This window comes from Protomyctophum parallelum, assembly GCF_964188405.1.
Source record: "Protomyctophum parallelum genome assembly, chromosome: 8".
Taxonomy (NCBI): Eukaryota; Metazoa; Chordata; class Actinopteri; order Myctophiformes; family Myctophidae; genus Protomyctophum; species Protomyctophum parallelum.
In genome coordinates, this window is record NC_139703.1 from 15,865,243 (window position 1) to 15,892,743 (window position 27,501).

Below are 27,501 nucleotides of genomic sequence, written 5' to 3' on the forward strand. Positions count from 1 at the left end.
CCTGTACAAAGAGTATGACCTCTATGGCCAGCAGGGCACTGACCTCTGACCTCTGACCATCTACAGCAGTGGTTCTCAAAAATGTTAATGTCATATTATTAATATAGCTAATGTATTTGTCTGCGGAACCCTATCTGCAAAAATGTTGTGCCAGGAACCCCCATACAAGATGTGTGTTGTTAAAATGTTTTTAAAATATTCCAAATGTTTAAAAAGAAACAATATAATAGCAGAACTACAAGCTCACAACGAGTCACATCATGACACATTGTGAACTTATGTATTGGATATAGACCGATTCCGTACCGGTTTCATGGTCGCAGCCTACGTATTTCCTGTAGGCGGACTCGACGTAGCTGCGGGGGTAAAACCCTCACCAGGCGCACCTCTTCCACTACAGTGAACGGCAGAGTGACTGATGTTAGTTTGCCTCAAACTTTACTCCTTTACCTGCTTTTTTACTAACACTAACATTACAAAGATGCCCAGAACATCGAGATGAACCTGTGTAGTTTATGGCTGCTCCAACAGTAGTGGCAACATAACAAATAAAATAAAACGGAATGTCTAATATCCACCGCGATGGCTGAGACCAGAGCCATTGAGTAATGGTTGAGACAAAGCAGTGAAGAATCCTGCAAGATACATAATTTCAGTCTTACCCAATACCCAATCTTTCTGTTTTATGAACACAAGGCTGCTGTATTTTATACCTCATACTAAGCATTTAAAGTATGAGGTATAAAGTACAGCAGCCTTGTGTTAATAAAACAGAAATATTTGGTATTGGGTAAGACTGGCGTTATGTATCTTTCACTGCTTTGTCTCAACCATTGCTCAATGGCTCTGGTCTCCGCCACCGCGGTGGATATTAGACATTCCGTTTTTATTTTATTTTTATGTTGCCACTACTGTTGGAGCAGCCATAAACTACACAGGTTCATCTCGATGTTCTGGGCATCTTTGTAATGTTAGTGTTAGTAAAAAAGCAGGTAAAGGAGTAAAGTTTGAGGCAAACTAACATCAGTCACTCTGCCGTTCACTGTAGTGGAAGAGGTGCGCCTGGTGAGGGTTTTACCCCCGCAGCTACGTCGAGTCCGCCTACAGGAAATACGTAGGCTGCGACCATGAGACCCGCTACGGAATCGGTCTATAGGGAACCCCCTCAAGGAACACTTTATTCCAAAGTGATCCCCTCTAGTATGTTTAATTTGGTGTAATTCATCTACCAGCAAACTGTTTGTTTAGCATTATAAAAGCCCAAAGGTTCACCAGTGGCATGTTTAGCACATTAACTTTGATTGATCGATTGAACTTTTATTCAGTTTGGAGATATGGGTACAGTTCAAAAGAGGTCAATACAAAAACTGCTACTGCAAGGATATATCCAGGAAAAGCACGAAGACTTGTTAGATCAGAGTCCTCCATTTTCAATTCATCAGAATATTTACATGTATGTATATACAATTATACATACAAATATACACCTCTATGAAAAACAGGAAATTATCATATACCGGTATACAGTTAAAGAAAGTAAAAAAAGGGAAAAACAGTATGGGGGGAAAAAGGGGGGGGGGGTCCATTTTTACCGGGGCCAGTTTGAATTTCAGCAGTTCGTAGGTGCTTTTTGAGAGTGGTTTTGAAGGAGTCTAGGGATTCACATTTCTTAATTCTTTCGAATATACGAATTTGTTCGTACCCCCCAGCTATGGGACGTTATCTGCCAAGTACGAACATATTTGTACCCCCCCGTTTATATGAAGCGGTTGAGACGAAAGTCAGCTTTTAACATTGGTCCGGTTGCTAAGCAACGCCCCAGGCACCAGGATTTATGCACACGGCCCCATAGACTTTTGTTAAAGGTAGGATTTTCAAAGCCTTATAACTCTGAAACTACGAGCACTGTCCATGGTGATCGACATCCATCCAAGTTTCGCACTGTGATTGGCCAGTAGTCACTTGAGTGACAGCAAGAGACTTGGAGGAGTCACATGAGTGACATCACTAGGGCAGCAACGGAGCGTGCCTTCCCAAGCCCCCAGTGAGGCTCTCCAACGTTGAAGCACTCGTCCCTAGTGGTAAGAACTTGAAGTGGGACTGCAGGCTCTTGGAGTCATGACGAGAAAACCCCATGCATCTGGGTTTTAACATTGAGCGCTCGTTTGCACTTCCGCATTTTGGACACCCAAATGTCCAAATCGGAAAAATGCGGAAGTAGACAGTTCTTCCGGGTGCTTCAAAACGCCACTGAGCAACTGTATTGTGATCTATTTATTGTAACGATACAGAGGACATTTGTATTATACTTAATTTATTTGCTGAAATGAATACTATATAGCACCTTTAAAGATTGGTGCTATATAGCACCTTTAACAATCGGTGCTATATAGGCCTACAGCACCATTTGACAAAGTTGCTATAGTATATAGCACCTTTAAAGATTGGTTCTACATAGCACTTTTAAAAATTGGTGCTAAGCACCAAAAATGGTTCCCCTATGAGCCCAAAAACCTCTTTTGGTTGTATACAGCACCGTTTTTTCTTGTGTGTAGATTCCCTATGTGAGATCTGTGAACATTGAAGAGGCACCTGTTACCTCCAGCCTTCGTTACAAATATACAACACAGGTCAAACATTTATCATAAAAAAAATATATTTCTGAAAGTAGTACAACCGTGTGTGTGTGACGCAACTTGGCCTGTTGTAGCGCCACCATGAGGCTGATTTGAAAACTGTCAAGTGGCATTTCTTCCTCAGCCTATAGAGCGTCGCAGTCCCTCCCCCTTTCAGAACGACGAGTGGCCCAGGAAATGAATCGCAATGCATTTTGCCCATAGGCTTTTCTTAAAGTATTTATTTAAAGACGGTTACGCCACGGACAAAGCCAACTCGGATCATGACAATGAACACAATATTTTGGGCCGATCAAATCATTAGAAAGAAGAAGATAAAGGCAGGAGACAACACTATTTGTTTTGTTTTTCTTCTTATAAATGATTTGATCGGCCCAAAACATAGTGTTCATTGTCATGATTTGACTCACGATCCGAGTTGGCTTTGTCCGCGGCGTAACCGTCTTTAAATAAATACTTTAAGAAAAGCCTATGGGCAAAATGCATTGCGATTCATTTCCTGGGCCACTCGTCAGTCTGAAAGGAGGAGGGACTGCGACGCTCTATAGTGGGAATAAGCATGCACGGCTATATCCACGGCTTCCCAAGCCGTGCATATCCACGGCTTCCCATACACTGCCATGTCTTCCTTCTCAGAATGCATTTCTTTCATGTGGATTCCAAGGGATTCGATTTCCCAAAAGTTGCGTAACTGATCTGACAGTGCCTGTTCTGTTCCTCTCCGACGCTGATGTGCATCACTTCAATGTCTCTCCATTTTTCCTGTGACCATTTTCCAATATTGGTCTCCGGCTCCGCCAATTAGGACTCCTAATTCCACTGCATCCATCCCTATGATGGGTACATGCTATGGGCATTCCTTTTGCTTCCAATGGGGCCTATGTCCCTATGTTGAGTACCAACTACCAACTGTACCACTGTTGCAACACTCACTTCAGACCGGTCTGATATTTATATAAATAAAGCTTTTTAGAAAACGTTTTAGAAAACAATTGATGATTCTCCTAAAATTGCCAAATCAATTAATATTAAAGAACCGATGGAGGGCCCAGTCGTCTTCATTTATTTGTTTAATTATATTTGATTATGGAGGAAATTAACTACGAATCATTTGTCGCCATCGTGGCTCTTAGCTGTATCAAAGTGCATTGAAAGGGCGAGACTTCATTAGAGCCAACATGTCTTCTGTTGCATTTCATCAAAGCAGCCAATCGAATTCACCGAAGACGTTCACCTCCGCCAATCAAAATCACCCTGGGGTGGAACAATACGGAAGTGGGATGGTCTGGCTCTGTGTCCGGGTTGTTGTTGTGGATTGATAAATCACTGGAGTTGACGTTACCGCACTAATCGTTTTCCCCTGAAACTGACTTTATCCAACCGTTATTGACACACGATATAAAAGCAGCCATGCCGGGGATAGAGGCGCTACCGATAGAGGAGACATTAGAGGACAGCCCTCAGGTGAGAACGCTGTTATCTTGCTAGAATGCTAGAATGGGTTAGCTATCAACTGTTACACAGTCATTGGTGACGGGGGGGGGGGGGCTTTACAGCAGGGAGTGAGCATCACATCATGCATGCATTCCACATAGGCATAGCTTGCCATGGCATTTAGATATTTGCAAATAGACTGCTAGAATTGTCACAATTTGTTATTGAAAGTACTCTACTTTATGTCTAGGGGGGGATACAATACTAGTATATTATAATGCTTTTTCAGGGTTTTAACCTGACCTCACTGAGAAACCGAGAACCTCAAACGATTCTTATTATATCCAGTCACTTTTGTGGCAGTCAGTAAGTAGCTGATTTAGATAGGTCACCGCTGTCGGTGTAGCACGTCTTAGCTAGCCTTGCTAAATCAGCCTTCAGTGTTTGCCAACAAGGGACTGGAAAAGTGATGCCAAATGCTAATAATCTGCCGACGGACAGAGGGTATCTGAAGCTGACAAAGTATCAGTAGTAGTGTGGTGAACACAGTCGACAAGGCATGTTTATTAACGAATTGGTTGTCATTCGCTGAGGTCTTCATTGGTCACCTGCCAACATATCAGTCATGGTTTTAGTGTAATTTGTGTTTGAGTGGTGCAGACAGTCACTCTGCCTGCCTGGGTCGCTGGGTCTGTCCGAGCACGGAAATAGTACAGGTTTTGATCAGATCTTCAAGCTCACAACCTGTTGCCATGCAAGTACAGTACAGTACAGTACAGTACAGTACAGTACAGTACAGTACAGTACAGTACAGTACAGTACAGTACTACGAAGAACAGTACAATACAGTACAGTACGAACTTCGTACTACGAAGTACGTACAGTACAATACAGTACTCCGAAGAACAGTACAATACAGAACAGTACTACAAGGTACAGTACAGTACAATACAGTACAGTACTACGAAGTACAGTACAGTACTATGAAGAACAGTACAGTACTATGAAGTACAGTACAGTACCACGAAGTACCACTCACTTTGTAGCCTCGGACTCGCCATTCGTTTTGCACAGAAATGTAGTGTACTCCTGTGGGGTTCTCGGCTTTAGACAGTTGCTCCGCTCTGTTCCTTGTCTTTTCTCAGTCAGTTCAAATAGGGTTATCCAGTTCAGTAATCAGTACATGATCTGGAACTGGACGACAGGTCCATTTAAACCAGTGCTGTCAAAGTCATGATATGTAGAGTAGTCCAGGCAAACTAGCTTATTTTGGACCCAAAATGCAAAGTAATTGTGATGTACCATTTATTCTAAGAAAACCCAACAACGGATGTGGTCAGGAATCAGGATTTTTTTTTAGGCCAATCTAGTCCTCTACTAGCTGCAATTTGCAACCTTAGACTTTTTTTTTATCTAAATTTTAAATAGAGTTGCAACACCAGCCTTTGACAGCCCATACATCGAAACAGTATCTGATTGTGTTAAGCGCTTCCACCTGCACGGAATGTATCAAAAAGTAGCTCATAACTATAGTGGATTTAGGAAAAAAACACTTTGCAGATAGAGGATTCGATGGAGCATATTAAATGAATGATTGGTTATACATATTTTACTCACACAGAGGGAAGCAGTATGAAATAGTATTATACCGTATCCGTATGTATTCACCACAGGGGTTGGAAACTGGGTAGTTGGGACAGCAAGCTTGATTGTGAGCCTCACTGCCATCATGGGGAACAACCGACTGGTGCCTCTTGTCTGAAGTTAGCTTTTGGAAGAGATGGTGCCCAGGTGCATTTATGGACCATCATTTTATTTATGCAGAAGATTCAATAGTTTCAGCTGCGCCCACAGGAATAACGTCCTCTACTATGGGTCCATCTTTATGATGGACACCATGTTTCTTATTCCACTTATGGACATTATTTTCTCCAGGAATGGGGAAAAATAGACGCCTCAAGCCTCAACTGAGAGACAGGTGGAAAGCACAGTCAACCTCTTACATAAAAATATTTCCTAGAATGGTTCTCGTCCTTGGTTCAAGCAAGGTTCAGAAATTGGATCAGCACAAAAGCGCGTGTGTCTGTGTGTGGACCAGTAGAGGGCAATAATATATTAGCGTTTCTCAAGCGTTATTTTGGCTACCTCAGTGTCTGATTGTCCATGGAAAAACTCTTTAGCAATCTACTGCCAGAGGCCTTGTGACTACTTTCCACGTGGCATAATCGGAAACAGTCTGTGATTCAGGAATGTGTCTCTCACATGAGGATCAATATCTGTAACGTTTTTCATCAGTGGGAGTCAAAATAATTTTGCCCTGCTACTTTTAGTGGTAAAATGCTGAGTCAATCACCTTGTTGGCTCACTGGTGGTAAAATATTGCTACTCCTGACTGAGGAACTTTGTGTCCAGACTCCACAGCCAAACTAAATCTGAGAAGTGCATTCCAACACCAAAATGGTTTTCTGATAGCATAGGTATGCCATTGTTGTTGATAAATTGAAAAATCACACCTGTGTGAAGTGAGGGGCACTCTTATCATCATACGTCATCCCATTCTGGCCTATCACAATTTTACCCTTTCCCCAGGCTGTTGGCCTATTTTGTGAGGCTCTCATCGCGCTGATCGAAGGCAGGAAGGCAGCTATATGCGTGCTACAGTGTATGTGATGGTGCCGGAGGTGCGGCTTGGGAGAGAGACAGGGAGAGAGATGGAAAGCAAGGGAAGATGCGGAGGTGGAGCGCAATGACCACATTCAAGACAGATACAGTATATCTTGTGTTGTGTTTATAACGAACTAAGACGGTTGTATACACACTCAAGATGCACACTTGCCCGATCGGGAACCCCGGTAGCAACCTTCACCTGCACGACAAATTTGTTTTACTTGCCCCGGGCAATCGGGCAACCGTTAGTGTCAAGCCCTGGTCTTCAATGTTTGTGTTTACTTACTTGTAAACAGAGCAAGGTTCGACACAACATTCAATACATTTACAACCGCATGTAAGACTGGTGTGTACCTTATCTGCTGAATTATGGACAAGGGACTCTAATGACTCTCATCAGAGCGCTATGATGGATACATTACGGACACTCTCACACTCTCCCTCTCTTGACACAATCATGTCAAATTCTCTTTCTCTCTGTCTCAATGATGCACTCTGTGACACTGTTGGAACAGATACCACTTCAGTTGATATTATAAAACGACTACTGACCACAGAACGGGTCACCAGGACACTGTTCCATTCCATTTGGTTATTGTAATGACCTCAGAAGGAATGAAGGATAACCACAACTGTGTGTGTGTGTGTGTGTGTGTGTGTGTGTGTGTGTGTGTGTGTGTGTGTGTGTCTCAGACTCGTTCTCTGCTGGGTGTGTTTGAGGAGGACACTACAGCGATCTCGAACTACTGTACACAACTGTACCAGGCCATGCAGAGGATCTACCATGCACAGGTACATTTTAATTAAAACATTACATGGTCACACTTTATTTAAAATCCTATTGAGGGTCTGACCTGGGGTGTCCAAACCAGCCCGTTCCATCATCAAGGTCTGTAATGGGATCATACATGTTTGATATATATATATTTTTTGATAATGTATTATAAAGCCCTAATCACACCAAAGGGTCACCATGCAACTCCTTGGGTCCAAACTTTTGCAAGGAGTTAACGCTAAAACTGTCTCGACCCTTTGGTGAGGTTTGGGCCAATGAATTCCATGCATTGAATCACTACGGTCAACGTGGGTCAACGTGCAACAAGACATATCACATCGCAGGGACAATGCTAAAACCGTCTTGACCCTTTGGTGTGGTTAGGGCTTAAGGCCTGGTCATAATGCGTTATAAGCTCAGTTGAACAGCACATTATAACAAAGGCTACCATAACTTGGCTAGTTATAAAGTGTCTTTGTCATAATTATATTTATAATTATAAACATTTATAACGAGTGATAATGCATTATAGACTCAACCTTAATATAAAGTCTAGCCAAACATTACAATTTTACTTGGTTAACAATTATACACTATGCCATCTGTCATGTTTTGTAAAAGAAAACTGCAAAACAATGGCACTGCACCATCATAATTTAATCTTAATTATGTTAAAAATCAGGATGATTTAAATTTCCTCCACCATGTACAGAAATGGCCGTGATGTATCTTTTATGGGTTAAAGTACGTCAAGGTATTCCAAAACAATTACTTGATCTGTAATCATCACACAGACAGTGTATATTACGTAAATTCATGCAACACACACACACACACACACACACACACACACACACACACACACGTAATGATAGACACAGGTGAATGTGTTTGGGGTTCCAGCTGATTATTTGTTTTTGTTATTTCTCAGAATGAGCTGAGTGCTGCCACTCATCTGACCTCCAAACTCCTAAAGGAATATGACAAACAGGTACGGACTCTAAAACCACTGTAATCCAGTCAAGATTGAAGATGATGATATACAGAGAAAAGAATATCGGCACTCTATTGAGTAGTTTCTTCTTGTTTGGGAGGGATAGTGTTTCTCCCTGCATGCCTTACACCCCCCCGGTGAAATCCTCACTGTCAGGTGAAAAGAAGCGTAGTGGTCAACACCCTCCCCATGACCAACCAGGGGGGTAGTTGTCATAATGCCTAAATTGGAATAAAAAGGGGAAAAAAGACGAATAACAAAAAATACAACCCTAAAGTCTCGTAAAAAACCATTGAGCCATTATGGAATAATCCTGGCTCATCCACCCCCCTTTTTACCTCCTTGTGAGGTAAAACCATAGACTGTAAAAAATATGGACAAAGCGTTCCCCGGGTCTAACATGAACGTAAAATGAAGCCTGTCAGTCATTGAATTTTAAATCGCCATCTTTCTAGATGCGTTTTGGCCCAGCTGGCCATTGAATGGCCCAGACAACGAGGCGGGACTTCCCCCCTTCTTCTTAGTTGGTTTTTATTTTGACTCGAGTGGGTGGGGAATCCCGATCATAGACTGTAACGGTAGCCACGCCCCTAAGAACATACGCGACTTTATGGTCATTTTTTTAATAAATGGGACCATCATTTTCCAAAAAGAATATTATGACATTAGAAATGAGACTTTAAACTAGTGACTGGAAGCAGAAAGTATTCATGACCATGTTTATTAGGAGAAAAAATCTCAGAGCATGAAGTCACAGCGTCCCCTGGTGGAGAAAAGATCACAGAGCATGAAGCCACAGCGTCCCCTGGTGGAGAAGAAATCTCAGAGCATGAAGTCACAGCGTCCCCTGGTGGAGAAAAAACCACAGAGCATGAAGCCACAGCGTCCCCTGGTGGAGAAGAAATCTCAGAGCATGAAGTCACAGCGTCCCCTGGTGGAGAAAAAACCACAGAGCATGAAGCCACAGCGTCCCCTGGTGGAGAAGAAATCACAGAGCATGAAGTCACAGCGTCCCCTGGTGGAGAAGATACTGAGGCCGCCGAGAGCATGAAGTCACAGCGTCCCCTGGTGGAGAAAAGATCACAGAGCATGAAGCCACAGCGTCCCCGGGTGGAGAAGAAATCTCAGAGCATGAAGTCACAGCGTCGCCTGGTGTAGAAAAAACCACAAGATACTGTGGCCGCCGAGAGGTCCCTCAATGACAGTCGATTGGAAGAGGTCCCTCAATGACATGACAATGACAGAATTTCGACAGTCGATTGAAAGATTGTCCTTCAATGACGATGATGAAGACGTTGATGAAGAATTTCTAACTCCCTCACCAATGCATCTCCTCTCTTTCACCCCGGGCATGGTGGACCTGATAAACATTGGAATAAAGTCGACCCCCCTTACCAGACGATGTCACCAACTGACGGCGTCCCATATGTCAAGCCCAGCTCCAGATGGCCTAGAAAATACATTTGATAACTGATATGAACAGGGTCCATTATGCGCAGCAACAAACATGTATGGACCCCATGCTTCTAGAAAGCCTGGTGTTTCAATCACTGCACAGGTTGAGGTCCACAACATTTCTACTGTTATTTCAAATCGAGTGTCCAACACAAGGAGTGGTCTGGAGAGAGAATGCTGTTTGGTTACTGTACCTCACAGGCATCACAGCCCCCAAAAATGTGATAACAAGCTTAACCTTGCCTTGTTTAACATCAGGTCACTAACAAATAAGTCCTCCTCTGTAAATGATATAATCTGTAAAGAGAAGCTAGATATAATCTTTCTAACAGAGACATGGCTTGGCTCAGATGGAGCTGTTCTCCTAGCGCCAGCCTGTCCCGCAAACTACAGTTTCATTCACTCTGTTCGCGAGGCTAAGAAAGGAGGTGGACTGGCAATTATTTTTTCAGACACGTTAAAATTCAAGGCTCTGACCCTTGGCAGCTTTACATCCTTTGAATACCAGGCCACTATACTACATGGTCAAGCCTCTATGCCAATGATTAGCATTTATCGCCCGCCAAAATGCAGTAAAGCAATATTTCTAACAGAAATATCAGAACTTTTATCTATCTGCTCCACTAACTATGACAGAACTCTTATCTCAGTTGATCTTAATCTTCACCTGGATGATGCTACAGATGGGTTTCTTAGAGTTATTGCACTCCTTTGAATTTGAACATTTTGTTGAACATGTTGTTGGGCCTACACATAAACATGGGCACACTCTGGACCTGGTGATTTCTAGAGGGCTGAACATCACTGTGGAAAGGACTATTGAAAGGCCTGAGCTATCAGACCACTATCTGCTGTGTTTTAATATGACTGTCTCTGATCTAGAGAAAAACATCACTGAATATACCATAGCCGAGTTTGACTCAGACAAACACGACATCAGTTCTGGTATTCCACAGGGCTCGATTCTTGGCCCTCTGCTTTTCTCCATTGGGCGAACTCATTGCCAATCACGGAGTCAATTTTCATTTCTATGCTGATGATACCCAACTATATCTTTCTGTGGCTCCATATGAGAATCATATAAAGCTCTCAATGGTCTCGCACCTTCCTACCTACATGACTGCCTGCCTAAATATGTCCCAAACCGCCCCCTAAGGTCTTCCACTGCTGGCCTGCTCGCTTTGCCTAAAAAAATGGCAACAAAAAAATACGGGGAAGCAGCTTTTTGCTTCTACGGTCCGTCGGCATGGAACAAGCTCCCACTGTACCTTCGTCAGGCAGCCTCTGTAGACATTTTTAAAGCTCAGCTCAAGACCCACTTCTACAACATTGCTTTTAATTGATCTTTTATTTATTTTTATTTTTTGTTATTCATGTCCTCACTGTATTGCATTACTGCTTGTTTTTTGTCGTTGCCTTGCTTTTCTTTTATTCTCCATTGTTCTGTAAAGCACTTTGAGCTGCATTTCATGTCATGAAAGGTGCTATACAAATAAAGTTTTATTATTATTTATTATTATTAAGGTAATACAGTCTAGGTGAAGTTGGGCCCAAATACATGGACTTCTATAGGGCTATGGGTTTTTTTGGGCCCAATGACAGCGCCACAACAGGCCATTATATGAACTTTCAGGAAATCCCGATTTCCTTAGTGGCTTCACAAAATATCTGTCTGACTGCCCCCCTGGGTAAAACTCAGTTGCCTGTCTGGTGTTGTTGCAGCGCTTTCCTCTGGGGGGCGATGATGAGGTAATGAGCTCCACCCTGCAACAGTTTGCCAAAGTCATTGATGAGGTGAGGACACGCATTCACATAATATACTGACTCATCTGTTTTGTGTGACGTGGCACTCAGTCTCTTTCTTTCTCTTTCTAGTTAAGTTCCTGTCATGCTGTGCTGTCCACCCAGTTGGCTGATGCTATGATGTTTCCTATCACACAGTTCATAGAGAGGGATGTAAAAGGTAGTGAAACACACGCACACACTCCATCTGCAGTTAAACAAAATTAAACACATTTTCATTTTGCCTACAATAAAAATTTCAGATCTTTTTCTACATTCACCCACAAACATGCATGCAATGACATTTATTTTCTGGTCTTTTTCTACATTCACCCGCATGCATGCAATGTCATTTATTTTCTGGTCTTTTTCTACATTCACCCACATGCATGCAATGTCATTTATTTTCTGGTCTTTTTCTACATTCACCCACATGCATGCGATGACATTTATTTTCTGGTCTGGTCTGGTTTCTGGACTTTTTCTATATTCGTCATGGACACAAAACAAATTTCAGTGCAAGCTGTATCGTATCATGCGATATTTTCTGGTCTTTTTCTACATCCACCCGCATGCATGTGCAATGTGCATTGCTTTGTTTACATACTGAAATACTTTTCTGACACTTCCACAAAGTTGCGGGGAATTTACCTTCATGACTGGGCATTTCGAATGCCCAGGTTAATTGGAATATAGCTTTTTTTCACAGCAGCCATATTGGCATGAAACAATAGGTGGCAATAGGCTTACTGCTAGTCCGGTGGTTTTGTCTTAAATTTGTGGTGAAACACTGTTTCATAAAAGTGTAAAACTTGGTACACCCTGAACATTTTCAGATATGAAGCCATTACAAAAACGCCCACTGGTGGCATTTTTTTTACCATTGCACAAAATAAAATCTTGTTCAAATCAAATGGCTGTACATTCCCTTGCTAACATAAAATATCTGGTGTACTATATCCTAGAGGGGTGGGTCTGAGCCCCTGAGCAGAGCCCAGGCAGAGTAAGTGAGTGAGGTGTGGTTGTATAGGAGGGTGGTTCAGGTGCATCGGTACCCCAGGAGGAGGAATGTGGGGGTGGGGGTCGAGGTATGTACAGTAGTGTTAGTCAGTTACAGTAGATGAGTACTCTAGTCTAGAAGTTCCCCCTTTTGGAATGAATGGAGGGACATTTCTTAGAATCTTTCTCTCCATATGATGTGGAATGTGGACATGTTGCCACAATGGCCCATGTCGAGAGCTGGGGAACATATTTCTCATGGGCTATTTAGAGCTGGGCATAGGACCCAGGGAACACAGGACCATGGAATCAAGCGAAGGCATTCATGTTTTCAGCATTCACTACCAGCTTGTCCCGGGTTTTCACCTATTAAAACACTTTCTTAGTGCTTACTTAGATGTTTATCATGTTCTGTTCTATTGAAAGGTGTATATTCACTAGGGACCCTATCTTGTGTGCCACCTTACCTCATATCCTTAAAACTTTGCAATTTTTTATTATTATGAAAAACATTTCAAAATGATTTCAAAATTACCGATCTACAAGCTCACAATGTTTTGATGTAGATCGGCTAGTTGAACTATTTTATATTACTATTTTATATCCTGATGAAAACGAGAAAAAGAAAAGTTGAAAAGTATTATTGTAGTATATGTTGTATTTTGGCTTTAACTTATTTTATCCTATAATATTATCAACGGCGTTGCGGTGAAGAGGATCAGCGACTTAGGACCCAGGGAACATAGGACCTTACTGTAGGAGGACCCAGGGAACATAGGACCTTACTGTAGGAGAGCACATGTAGAGCTGGGAACTATAGGACCCAAGTAACATGGCATCCTATGACTATCCCTTGGCCACAGTGTGATTTCCTTCCCTCAACATCACTGAATTCACCATTAACTATTTATCTCAACTCATGTTTTGTATCAGGATCTGAGGCAAAATGCATCATTTGGTTATGGTGGGAAGTGAAATGGCCACCAGGGGGTGTCTTTGCGATGGCTCCATATCTGAAAATGTTCAGGGCCCCAAAATTATTTTCGGACAAAACCACCAGACAATACCACCGTTTTCAAGATACTGTATGTTGTTTGAGACCAACATGGTGAATGAACTGACTGACCAGCTATGTCCATGGCTGGTCCTGACTATGAAATTCTGATTATGAATATGATCCATAATGTTTCTGTCATTCTTGTTAATTCCACTCTGTCATGCCCCCATCTCTCATTCTATCTGCCTCTCCAGAGATTTTGACATTAAAAGAAGTATTCCAGATATCCAGCGATGGTGAGTCACCAACTACACCATATATGTCAAACTCAAGGCCCGGGGGCCAAATCAGGCCCGTGAATGAATTATCTTTGGCCCGCGGGATGATATTTAATTAGTATTAGAACTGGCCCTCTGGTATATTGCACGGACCACCATAATACTACAAGTCCCACAATGCACTGCGAGTGCATTGTCACACGTGTATCGAGGGCCCGCAAGCGCAAGCATGCGTCTTCTCTTCACTATTGATCAGCAGTGAAAGTATATCACTTGAGGTCAACTTTCAGCTACCCCCCTCCCCGTGTGTTGAAACACAGTCCGGCCCTCGACTTGTACCAATTTCTTTATTTTGGCCCACTGTGTATTTGAGTTTGACATCCCTGAACTACACACACACACACACACACACACACACACTGTACACCATATCACCACAGATGCAGTAAATGTTCTGTGTTTACATTGAATTAAATCTGCAGATTTGTCAGTGTGTCTGTCTGTTGTCTTGCCTTCTGTCTGTCTGTAGATCATGACATGGCCATCAACAGATACAGCCGTCTGTCCAAAAAGAGAGACAATGACAAGGTATGAAGGTGTCTGTGTGTTTGTGCGTGTGGTTGGCTACTGGGGCTATATGTATTAAAGTTTGAGCAGCGTCATATTCCACCATGCCTTTGAGCGTCCTTTGAGCGTGTGTGTGCTGTGAGACATGAAGCTGTGGCCCGTACATGGAGCAGCGGCGTCAGTTAGTATCTGGGATAATGTATATTTTTAAATGAGTCCCTGTCCTTTCTGTGGCCATGGTACATGTTGTAAATAACTGAAAGTGTGTTTGTGTAGGTCAAGGCGGAGGTGATCGAGGACGTGTACACGTCTCGTAAGAAGCAGCATCAGACCATGATGCATTACTGCTGCTCCCTCAACACCCTGCAGTACAAGAAGAAGATCTGTCTGCTGGAACCCCTACTGGGATACATGCAGGCTCAGGTACACGCGCGCGCACGCGCTCACACACACACACACACACACACACACACACACACACACACACACACACACACATATTCCCAGGTACACATGAACCTGTATGAATGGTATGTTGATGTGGTTTTCGTGGAAATCATTTTCTTTCTTTCGCTCTCTCTTTCTCTCTCCATCTGTCTTCCGTCCACCCCCCTCTCTTTCTCTTGATCTGTCTTTTTCTGTCTCAGATCAGTTTTTTTAAGTTGGGTTCAGAGAATCTGACTCAGCAGTGGGAGGACTTCCTGGGAACTATTGGAACGAGTGTTCAGAAGTACGTAAAACCTTCAGCATGCATCCTCAAAACAGCAGGATATTGTGTTATCCATCTATTCTATTGACATCAACTTGTGTGTGTGTGTGTGTGTGTGTGTGTGTGTGTGTGCGCGCGCGCCGTGTAGTGTACGTAGAGAGATGGAGTCTGAGGTGAGCTCTATGCACCAGACCATCCAGGACCTGGAGAGGTCATGTGACCCGCTCTATGTCCCATGTGACCCTGACCCCGCCCACTCCCCCGCTTCACGCAACCTAACCAGGAAGCAAGGATATCTTTATACACGCAAGTAATAACCACAGACCAACCATAATGTGCACACAGATTGGTATTCCATTCTATTCTTTTTCAATACCTCCTCTGACCCCCCTGTCCCATGTCTGTCTGTCTCTTTCTCTCTCTCTCCCTCCTTTCTTTTGTGTGGCAGTAAGACCGGCCTGGTGTCCTCCTCGTGGGAGCGTCAGTATTTCTTCACACAGGGTGGTAACCTGATGAGTCAGGGCAGGGGGGAGGTGGCAGGAGGCCTGGTTATGGACATCGACAACTCTTCCGTGATGGCGGTTGACTCCGATGACCGACGCTTCTGTTTCCAGATCACTTCCTTCGACGGAAAAAAGTAACAGCTTTTATAGTCATATACATATACCAGTATATATGATATTTTGTTTACCAATAGATTTAAACATTATACAATGCAGAGGTTCTCTAACATTTTTGTCAAGAAACACGACTAACCCAAAAATAGCAGATATACAAGCTCACATCGCGTCACTCTGTGCCGTGCTGCGATTTTGTACATCTGCTAGTTTTAACTTTTTTTTAAATCTTGAAAGTGTTTTTTAAAGTCTTCTCTTCTGGGGGTCCCTGGCACAAAACATTTTCAGATGGGGGGTCTGTGGCCAAATAGGAATTTCGGGGGCTTTGATGGTGATGGTGAATGTGTGTCTTTTCAGACCGTGAAGTTTTGTGAACTGTGGACTCTCCACCCTGACACCAACTTGGTTTGTAGGAGTTGAGGCATTACATTTAGTTTGGCTCGGTTCCACCGATAAATATTGTGAAATTTACAAGCTCACAACAACTCCTCGCAACGAGGCGTTGTGTGAGCTTGTAGATTGTCTTTTTCTCCCTTTTTGGGGTATTAAAATGGCTTAAAAGTCATTCAATTTTCACTTTACTGTCATCTAGGGACCCCCCAAAATTACAGATTGGGAAGCACTGATGTAGTAAACGGTGTGTTGTTGTGTTTCCAGAGTGGTCACGCTGCAGGCAGAGAGCAGGAGAGACTGTGAGGAGGTGAATAGAACACGTTATTTCCATACGTTTACATATTGTCTCTGTCTCTGCAAACCTCCTGCATGGAAATCTCCAAAAAACAGTTACTTTTCAGGATTCAAATTCTAAAACTGGAAAAAGTAGCAGATCCACAAGCTCAAAACGTGTTGCTCCGCATTGCGCTTCTATCTTGTGGAACTGCTACTTTTGATGCTTTCTTGTATGATCAAGTAATTCACAACAAGAAATATGGAGATAAGAGAGTTCTCTGCCTGACGGTGATGATATTGTCACTGTCGCCTGGAAAACCTTGATATACGTAAGTCATATCTCCAAAACGCTTACTTTTCAGGAAATAGTGTTCCAATGGATCCAATGTAGTTATTAGTCACAAGATCTTGTTAATACTTTTCATTGGTTCAATATATTAATTATTTATAAAACTCTCAGACACAACCAGTATCACTTTCAAAGATTCTTACAAATACCAGATCGATATGTTCACAATGTGCCATGCCCCAAAATAATTGTAGATCAGCTAGTGGAGATGGATAAATAAATAAAATAAATGGAGCATTTATCAAAGGCACTTTACATAGATTTTGCATTACATTCACCCATTCACACACACGCATTCATACACCGATGGCAGAGGAAACCATGCAAGGCACCAACCTGCACATCGGGAGCAATTAGGGGTTCAGTGACTTGCTCAAGGACACTTCGACACTATAGGCTCATTCATAGTCTGGATTTTCGGTGGTTCCTCCCTGTCCCCAGTTAACCCCTGGGGGTCAAAAAACCTTAGGTTTCGTTTTTGGCTAGGTGGCCCATCCAATCAGGATAGAGAGGGGCCTGTGCTGTTGGCCTTTTGCGTTTCTCCCCACTGTAGTGCGTGCATGTGCAATTGTGCATATATTGTTACTGGGGCGGTTTTCCAAATCACTGAATGCTCCTTTAATATAACACATTTTAACTTTGATATAACATTATTGCATAGAGATCAAACCATTTAATGTAAGAAACTAGCCGATCTGCTTCATTTAGTAGGAATCTGAACTGATCATTTTTTTCCATGTGTTCCAGTGGATCGCCACTATCAACAACATCTCCAAAAGAATCTACCTGAGTGAAAATGCCGAGGTCTGTACGGTTTTAACTGGTCTAAAACAATGTTTCCCAAACACCGAGTCGGGACCCATTTTGGGGTTGCAAACTCATTTTTATGGGTCGCGAGTAAATATCATTTTTATTGTTGGCATTTCCTATATATTCTTTTCCCCTTTTATTATTAAAAAAAATGCAATATATTTTCAAAAAATATAAACCGAGAACACGGGAGTCTATCCCTGTTATAATTTTAATATGACCAGAATGTATAAAGATAATCTGAATCCAATTATCCATAGTTCCTCCAACAGTTACCGGTACTAGTAGGTGTAGAGCCTACACTGTAATGTGGTACTAGTAGGTGTAGAGCCTACACTGTAATGTGGTACTAGTAGGTGTAGAGCCTACACTGTAATGTGGTACTAGTAGGTGTAGAGCCTACACTGTAATGTGGTACTAGTAGGTGTAGAGCCTACACTGTAATGTGGTACTAGTAGGTGTAGAGCCTACACTGTAATGTGGTACTAGTAGGTGTAGAGCCTACACTGTAATGTGGTACTAGTAGGTGTAGAGCCTACACTGTAATGTGGTACTAGTAGGTGTAGAGCCTACACTGTAATGTGGTACTAGTAGGTGTAGAGCCTACACTGTAATGTGGTACTAGTAGGTGTAGAGACTACACTGTAATGTGGTACTAGTAGGTGTTGTAGAGACTACACTGTAATGTGGTACTAGTAGGTGTAGAGCCTACACTGTAATGTGGTACTAGTAGGTGTAGAGCCTACACTGTAATGTGGTACTAGTAGGTGTTGTAGAGACTACACTGTAATGTGGTACTAGTAGGTGTTGTAGAGACTACACTGTAATGTGATACTAGTAGGTGTTGTAGAGACTACACTGTAATGTGGTACTAGTAGGTGTAGAGCCTACACTGTAATGTGAAATATCTAGACCTAAGTATCCACTTGAATTCTCTCCGAATGGAGAGAATTCAACAATCTGTTTATTGATAATTTCAAATTTACAAAAAGGACATGGAAAAAGGTGAAAGTGAAGTATTAAGTCAGACTTTCACAAAGTGAAAAATGCTGTAGACACAACATTTGATTGTTTAATATCTTTATTTTCTATACTACATTCAGCTGTTTTACTGCAATCAAATATAAGAGCCTAATTGAAATAGCCATTTATCTATCAACTCAATAATGAAAATGTGATGAATTGAAGAATCAATTTGAAATCGAACCATGATCCCCAAAAATGTAAATTCAGTGTAATCATTTGTAGCATGAGCATAGTTTAAATGAAATGAGTTTTTAAAAAAACGCCTTTTAAATGATTTTCATCCAGTGAATTAATCCTGTGTTTCAATTGGCAGGAGCTAGCAGCCAGGGTAAACCAATCAGCTTTGGAGGCTGTGACACCATCACCATCCTTCCAACAGAGACACGAGAGCATGAGACCTAGGTACTGTGCGATATTCAGGGCTTGATTAGAGCTTAATTTGACTTTGATATGCCAAAAACTATGATCGCCAGAACAATCCACTTTACTACAGTTTGAACCGGAATTAATTGTCGGCCATTTTAGCTGTTTGGTCAAAAACGTCTGGCACTACTAGTGAGCTAGCGCCTGTAAATCATCTCAACCTTTTCCTGAGTCAGTGGCAGTGCCCACTTAAAAATCTCAAAAGTGTTCACAGTACACCCATTGTGCATTTTCAGAGCATGTTTATTTTAATGATCAATCAATCGATTCTGTTCCAGCTTGGATCAATGGTTTATGTTCATATTTATCAGTATCACAATGAAAACTAATGTTTTAAACTAAATATACTATTATTTGTTTAGCTTTTTTATATTATCTTTCAAATCTTAGTGTTTTTTCAATTACTTGGCAGCCCACAGTTTGAGAATCACTTTAGTAAATGCTCTCTCTCTCTCTCTCTCTCTCTCAGTAAAGGGCGATCAGGCCGCACTAGCAGTGTGAGCTCTGGCTCGGAGCCATCTCCTGCCCTCTCTGCCCTCTCACTGGAGGCTCTGGTTGCTTCGGACACGCCCATTCAGTTTGACATCATCTCCCCTGTCAGCGAAGAGCTCACACCCAGCAAGAATACAAACACACAGAGGTATACAGTACACACACACACACACACACACACACACACACACAAATCTCTACTTTTTGAATGGGATAATTTGACTTTGTGGCTTTAGCCTAGCTAGCGGTAGATAGATAGATATCTCACCTCCCAATGAGATGTACATGATGCTAGCTAGTCCTTATATTAAGTTTGGTTCTATTGTATTATTTTCTGTTATATTATTTGATGTGTTCTGTTTTTTATCAGGAGGAGTAATCCATTTGGAGAGTCTGGTGATACACCTCCGGAAGACAATGAAGGTACCTGCCTGTAAAGATTACTCCACCAAACGGACTACTTAGTCTGAAGTAAAAAAAGTTCTGCGCAAACTTTCGGGGGATGGCACATTGTTTTGCTAGTTGTAGTAGCCTACTGCTTTTCTTTAGAGTTGATCGATTGATATAGGAATTGAGAGTTGAGATTCATAATATGTTCAAATGTGCAATGTCAGATGACTTTTCCGTCATCAGCTTAAAATAATAAAGTATGTAAATAATGTTGACAATTCCTCAAAATGTTCGACTATAACGACATCATCTCTACTACTGGCCTCTCGTCCAGACTCTATCCTTCACCAGTTGTTCATCGTTCGTTTCCTGGGTTCTGTGGAGGTGAAGAGGACCTCTGATTGGCCGGAAGAGCCGTCAATCATCTATGAGACAATGCGACAGATCCTGGCAGCCAGGGCCATTCACAATGTCTTCAAGATGACAGAGTCCCACCTGCTGGTCACCTGTGACTGTCTAAAGTCAGTGTGTTGTGATGTTTAATTGTGGTGTGTGTATAACATGTCTAATGACCTATTAATAATATCTATATGTTTTGGACTTTCAGACTTATTGATCCTCAGACTCAAGTTACCAGACTCAGGGTATGTGTGTCTTTCTCTCTCTTGCCAACTCTTGCTCAATATTTCTCCTTCTCAGTTTCTCATCCCATCTTACTCTCTCACTATTTATTTCTCTCTCTCTCTCTATCCATCTCTCTCCCTTTTTGTCTGCCTGACATGTGCGTTGCATGCACGTGCACACACACACACACACACACACACACACACATGCACACGCATTACTAAAACACACACGCATTACTAAAACAGACACTGTCTTTGTACTTCCTGACCTACTGTACATGTAGTCACATAACACAGTGGTTCTCAACCTCTGGGATGGAACCCCCAGGGGGTGATTTCTCAGGGGTCCCAGTAAAGCGACAAGAACATTACTATTACTGCATCAAAAGTAATCAACAAACTATGCTATAAAAACTGGACAAACATTCTCAAATAATATAAGCCATAGGCAAAAATGGTGAAAATAGCTGATCTACAAGTGAGCTTGTAAATCAGCTATTTTCACTATTTATCAGTGGAACCGAGTCAATTGGGGGGTCGCGGCCTGAAAAGGTTGAGAGCCACTGACACAACATAACTACTGTATGTGCACATCTAGTCAGCCTCACTGTTTAATCTCTCTCTCTCTCTCTCTGTGCAGTTCCCTCTCTCCAGTGTGCTACTCTGTGCGTCCCATCAGGAGAATAAGCGTTTGTTTGGTTTCCTGCTGCAGCCCTCCGGTGGGCGGAGCGACCAAAAGGCCATCTGCTATGTCTTCGAGTCCAACAACGATGGAGAGAAGGTAGGATTCGCTTGTCCGTTAACTCTTTTGTCTTTTAGGTCGGTGTGTAAAGCTTCTTCCATGATAAGATTCCATATTCATTCTTCAGATCATTAGATACTAGTCCATACCTTGGCGGCGAGCACGATCGCCGCAATCACGGCGAGCACAGATACCATATCCCATGGCAGAAATGCTAATAAACAGTTTCAATTTGGGGAAAGTGAAAAGCTAATGTGCAATTTCATATCAGTTGGTCAATGCTCGCTCAACGCTCTCTCTTCCTCTTTGCCAAGGTCATTATGATATCCCAGTACTTTTTGTACTGTAGCATTATCGCTACAGGGAATGTTTTATTCCAACAGTACATTCCAGACGAATTACTAAGAAGCTTGCTGTAACACCAATACTTCCGCCAAACAAGATTAGTGCCCGTTTTCACATTAATTTAAAAATTCCCACTATACTTCCTGCATTTGGCTTTGTGAAACCTCAATTCTCCCGACAGCAACCATTTTTATTATTATGGAACTACTGTATATTAAAGATTTTCTAGACTATTAAATCATTGTAATGTCAATATTATAACCTAGCAATGACAGACAGACTTTCAACTTTGTCATAGCATTTTATGTTGTCAGTATTTCTTTAACTTGTTGTTAAAATGTTTTGTGTCAGATCTGTGACAGTGTGGGGTTGGCCAAACAGATAGCCTTCCACTCTGAGATGGTAAGACACTGTTATTATATATATAAAATGAGCTGATAGAAGTAACTGAGATAGTGAGATAGATACTGAGATGGAACACTAAGAACTGGAGTGTGTGTGTGTGTGTGTGTGTGTGTGTGTGTGTGTGTGTGTGTGTGTGTGTGTGTGTGTGTGTGTGTGTGTGCGCGCGCGCAGGATCGTAAGGCTGTGGAAAAGCGAAAAGAGGAGGATCTAGCCATGGAGAGACAGCAGGAGGAACTCAGCAAACAGAGACAGATAGAGAAGGTGACATTTTGACCTTCAAATTAACCCTAATCCCATTCCAGGACCCGTGATGTTGATTCAGTATGCGATACTAAGTAAACTGAGCATTTATCCTGTGTTTTATGGTAAAGGCTCAGTGTAAATTAGACTGTTTTAGGGTCTGAATGATTAGTGGAACAACAAGCATACGTGTACATGCACACAGACCTTTTCCATATCCTCTCTAAAACGGATGGGTAGAAATGAAGTAGCCATGTGAGTCATGAGCTAGACAATATATTAATAAGGGAACATCCAAACCTTTTAATTAACTTCTGAACATCAATGTAACAGACACTCTTAATCCAGAGCCATTTGCATTAACAGGAGTGTGTTCTTTTTGAGGGGCGCAGCCGCGCAGGTATTAGTGTAGATTTTCGTCTTACACAAACATTAAATTCTCCCATTAACAATGAATGGAGAATTTACGTCATTATGTGTCTGAGCATATCGACATGTTAAGAGCGCCCCTCACTTTCACACGGGTGTGATTTGTATTTTATTGTGTTTTATGTTAAAGGACCTGGAAGAACAGAGTCGACTGATTGCAGCCTCTAGTCGAACACCTGCCAACCCCACCACCAACGATGGACAGTTCCTGGTGCTTAGCAACAGCCAATCAGAGGACAGCGATCCTGGAGAGGAAGGGAAGAAGAAGGGCGAGTCAGAGGCTTAATGAAGAGAGAGCAGAGGCATGATCGTTTGCTTATGGCCACCTAGCTGCGTGGAGTTTATTTGGTTTTATTTTTCTATCCCTTACTGTCAAGAGAGTATAAAAGAAAGTCTCACAAGGGCCTGCTTCGGAAAGAAAATAGGACTCTTGATGGGAAGACAGATGTGCCAGCAAGTTGGCTTCCTGTGACCTGAAAACGTAGGAAATAACAAACGCACCTCCCTTGAAAATGGAGGAAGGGAGACGCATGAACGGTTAAAACATTATTTCAACTTCCCCAGAAGGATCTGTTCTCTCGCTGCCTTTGCTGTCAATTCTGTATTTTATACTGTCTCATGTCCTGCAGAGACAAACGGAATTCTCTGTCCGACAGTGACAAACGCAGAAGTCAAACTTTTATTTTATTAACATTGTTGAATTACTGTAGATATCACTAAAACCCATGTAGCTAAACCCATGTCATGACCAGTGACCTTTAAATAGTTCTTGATATTTGTCTTTGTAGGACAGCAATACGTAGCCGTTTTTATGTTTGGTTTTATAAAATGGTCTAATGTCAACAATACAGCACTAAATCAGGAATTATTGAGCAGTATAGGCTTAGTATTGCACAGATTCAGATATATTGGGACACTGAGATATAATGGGACACTTTGTACGTAATTATGTGGTTTACACATGGAAGACATCGTTAGTGACTGGAAATGAAGCGATAGTGTAGGGGCTACTAGTGCACACACATGCATACAGAGTTGCAGACGCAACTGGGAAATGTTTGATGCTTGTGCTCTATTTCCAATATTGGCGTCCATGAACAGATGGGACAGAATGGAGAGGACAGATCATGGAGATAACATTAATGAGGTAGGGGAAGAGAGAGAGTTTGCAACATTGGCACCAGCGAATGGACAGGACAGAGGAGCGAAGGGGCAGACAGTCATGGAGGCAACATTAGTGTGTGTGCGGGGGGGAAGCAGGAACAACATACATCCATTACTTCACGAATCAGTTATTCTCGCTATACTGTATTACACAATTTATTTAGCTGTAGCTTCCAACACTCACTGTGGCTACTAACGCACTCTGTTCATTCACCAGTTAACAATAAGTAACTATAATCAGCCCAGATTACATTCAGAAAAAGATTGAATTAGATGTCATTGTCGAAGAAGCTTGCTTACAAGCTTCCATTCGAGAGCTCAGTAGGACAGCCTGGGAACCCTTTCTCATTCCAGAACCCCCTCCTCTAGCCTACTAGACAGACAGAAGACTGGTTGCAGTAATCCAAAAGTATTCAGATTAGCTTTAAAATTGTATATAATTTGTAATCCAAGAGATTACGCTACTAAATACAAAAATTGCTATGTAATTTGTATTCAGTAACTGATTACATTTCAAAGTAGTGAAAGCTGCTGCTAGCACTTTGTTCACTCGCAAGTTAGCTGTCACTGTTAGTGCTCTGTTTATTTACCGGCTAACTGTAGATGCTAATACTAACTGTCCTATAGAGATAAATACTGAAACGGAAGGAAAAAAAGGAAGGACACATGCAGATCTTGGTCCAGTTTCAGAGTGTTGCCACTAATATTTAAAGTTTATAAGTAGGACAGTTCTTCCAGAGCAGTCGTGAGTATTGTTACTTACCAGGCTATAGACTTGAGCTATCTGTATACATTTTTCATTGAGATTCACTTAATAATTTCTGTACGATTGGTCTTATATTTAATGCCAGGTTATTGTTACATGAAAGGAACAAAAACAAAGTACACTGTCATCTATGCTTTTTAAAAGCAGCAAGTGAAAAGTTAAACTTGATGTGCTGTCATTTCAAGTTTAGATCTGTCTGAAATCCGTTAATCACACCATCTTGTGTAGCCTTGGTACCCAGGTTTTCATTTTTAGTGTTTGTGAGGATGTGATTTTTTTGAAAAGTATGTGTTCTGTCACATCTGTAGAGCCACTGGATCAGTTGGGGGCTGAGCGCCTTATTTACCCCCTGATGAGATGCCCTTGAGCAACAAATTATACAGTGGAGCTGCTCTGTGGCCAATGGTTGATGATTGTGGTTGTACTGGGCAGCTCCCAATAGCTAACAATTAAAGTAATTCCCAGTAGCAAACCGTATCGGTTTGTGTTTGTACAGTGGGCAGGTGGGCTTTTATCCAAAATGCTTTCAAATGTTTGTTGTGTTCACTAATTCCTGCTCACCAATGGCAGTGACAAACCATGCAAGGAAAGTGCCAATCTGCTCATCAGGAGCAGTCAGGATTCAGTGTCTTGCTCATGGACACTTCAATATGGAGCTGGGGATTGAACCGTCCCCAAGCGGCCACTCCAATTTCTGAGCCACTGCCAGCCAGTTGCATTGTAGTTGTACTGAGCAGCTCCCAGTGGGAAACCGTAGAAGACTGTGGTTTTTCTGGGCTGCTTGCGGTGGCCAACTGTAAGACTGCGTGTGGATGAGCTTATTTGGTCACTACCCCAAGTAGTCTCTCGAAACAGACAGTTGACTTGCGCAAATTCAAAGGAAAAGAGGCGGGTGTTTTTGAGCGGTGTTAATACAGTACGTATCACACAGGTGTGATTTTTTTTTTTTTCTCCGATGGGTTTCTCAGTTTCCTACCCCAGTGACCGAAATGGTAGATTCCCCTGACAGTGTGGGAAGTTAGGTGGTTGAAGACAACTGCTGCTGGCTCCCTCTGCCATTCTGTGAACCATCAAACTGCAAAGTGCCCCTTTCTAGTATGCATTAAGTCTTATCTCCTGAAGTGAAGTAACAACAATGCTGCTAAAAACTGATATAAACTATCTTCAAGTTGATGGTCATGTTACATGTATATTTCCCAAATTGTTGATCAAATGCTATTTTCTACTGATAAAGATAGAAAAAGGGGTGCGCTTCCTCTTTGAAAATAAACCAACTAAATGGAAAAATTGGCACTCCAAAATAAAAGACTGGCTCAGATGCAATTTCTCATGTTTATTTGCGAACGCGTTTTGTCAGAGCCTTCTTCAGAGCAGACTAAAAAAATGATTTAGTAGCTATTTTCTACTCTTTGTGAATATGTAAGGCTTTGGGTAGCCTAAGTGATAAACAAATTACCACCCAAGCAGTGCCCTCTTCATCCAGCCGAGGGCAGGCGTGAGACTGCGCTGTTTCTGTGTGAAAGTGACTGCATGTGTGTGATATTGTGCTTTGCAAACTAAAGTCTAAACTGTATGAAGCCACTGTCCATTTGAACTTGTCTGGTATTGATGCACACTTCACCACAGTAACAAGGTCCCCCGGGTTCAGTTCCCCACTGCATGAGTCCTGCTCAAATCTCCATAAACAAGGCACTGAAATGCGACCTGCTCAGTGCTCACAAATTGCAAGTCATCCTGGATACATCTGTTACAGGTTCCTTTAAAAGTTACTGTAATTTTCAAATTAGTTGTATGGTTCCTTTTTGATGACGTCTTCTGTCAACATGTGCCACTCACTGAGGTCTAGCACCCTATGGCCAGCCTTATTGCTGCAACACCATTGGTGCTACTGGAGACAAACTCCCACAAAGACGAACAACATTTAATGTTAATATGTTATGGTCATATGTGTGACCATTAAACACTAGTCATGTGGTCTGTGATCTTTAAAAAATATGCATCAAAGTAGTTACTGTTGTTTGTTGGGCAGCAGTGTTTCTGTATATACTTTCTGTTTACATTCAATAGATCACCTCACCTCGTATTAGTTATCTGAGAAATGTACCTGCTCAGAGCCCAAGTGAAGATACAGTAGCAGAAGATGATATAGTCTTTGATTGATATTTTGGTTGATCATTGATGTGAAGGGGTAAATTGACTGGGTGATGGTAATTTAATGAGGGGAATTGGTGATTTATTTGGTTGATAGTGATGTAATGCATTGAATGGGTGAGCTACAAGTGACATGAACAATGATGTTAAGTTGTAAATATTTGCCAGTGGTTCTCATTATAGTGACATGATAAAAACATGCTTTTCAATGGTCAATAAAACGCATAACAAAGGTGTCCAATGGTCTTTCTTTAAGAGGTTAAATGATGCTAGTATTAGTAATGCACCTTTTATTAGAAGGATAAGCCCCAATCAGTTGCATAATCTTGTTTTCAAGGGGGATCATAAGACAAAGACAAATACATGCACAAACACATCCATGCATACATACGTTGAGATTTAGCATTATTAGCACTGCAGCTATAGCATTATTAGTACAGCACTGTTATACAGTATTAGGGTTGAGAGAGGAAGTTTGTTCTAAGTACTCACCTCAACTCCATCAACATTCCATCCATCCCTCCTTCCTTTTCAGAGCTGAATAAACAAGTGTGCTGTTGGTTT

At 41.9% G+C, this 27,501-nt stretch overlaps 2 protein-coding genes across 2 annotated transcripts in view; both read left to right on the forward strand.

Moving 5' to 3' along the window:
• asb14a (ankyrin repeat and SOCS box containing 14a) overlaps positions 1-339 on the forward strand; it is an 11,660-nt gene extending 11,321 nt beyond the window's left edge. The window contains exon 13 of the mRNA XM_083771218.1: positions 1-339. This exon is cut by the window's left edge and continues 124 nt beyond it. Coding sequence (XP_083627344.1) covers positions 1-49 — 49 coding nt within the window. The 3' untranslated portion in view covers positions 50-339.
• A 3,600-nt stretch (positions 340-3,939) lies between these two features.
• Positions 3,940-27,164, forward strand: appl1 (adaptor protein, phosphotyrosine interaction, PH domain and leucine zipper containing 1). Its single transcript, XM_083771217.1, has 22 exons — positions 3,940-4,100; positions 7,431-7,529; positions 8,444-8,503; positions 11,684-11,755; positions 11,837-11,924; positions 13,994-14,035; positions 14,547-14,605; positions 14,861-15,007; positions 15,232-15,314; positions 15,442-15,603; positions 15,742-15,930; positions 16,568-16,610; positions 17,676-17,732; positions 19,078-19,166; positions 19,657-19,827; positions 20,050-20,102; positions 20,404-20,590; positions 20,677-20,713; positions 21,336-21,476; positions 22,134-22,184; positions 22,359-22,448; positions 22,987-27,164. The coding sequence occupies exons 1-22, from the start codon at positions 4,047-4,049 to the stop codon at positions 23,140-23,142; spliced, it is 2,130 nt and encodes a 709-aa protein (XP_083627343.1). The 5' UTR covers positions 3,940-4,046; the 3' UTR covers positions 23,143-27,164.
• The last annotated feature ends 337 nt before the right edge of the window (positions 27,165-27,501 follow it).

Excerpts from the sequence above, each read along its gene's own strand:
- appl1 (XM_083771217.1), top strand. The coding sequence starts at position 4,047 with ATGCCGGGGATAGAGGCGCTACCGATAGAGGAGACATTAGAGGACAGC. Across the intron at positions 15,315-15,441 it reads ATTGGAACGAGTGTTCAGAA|TGTACGTAGAGAGATGGAGT; the intron begins GTACGTAAAACC and ends CGCGCCGTGTAG. Across the intron at positions 20,714-21,335 it reads CTCAAGTTACCAGACTCAGG|TTCCCTCTCTCCAGTGTGCT; the intron begins GTATGTGTGTCT and ends CTCTCTGTGCAG.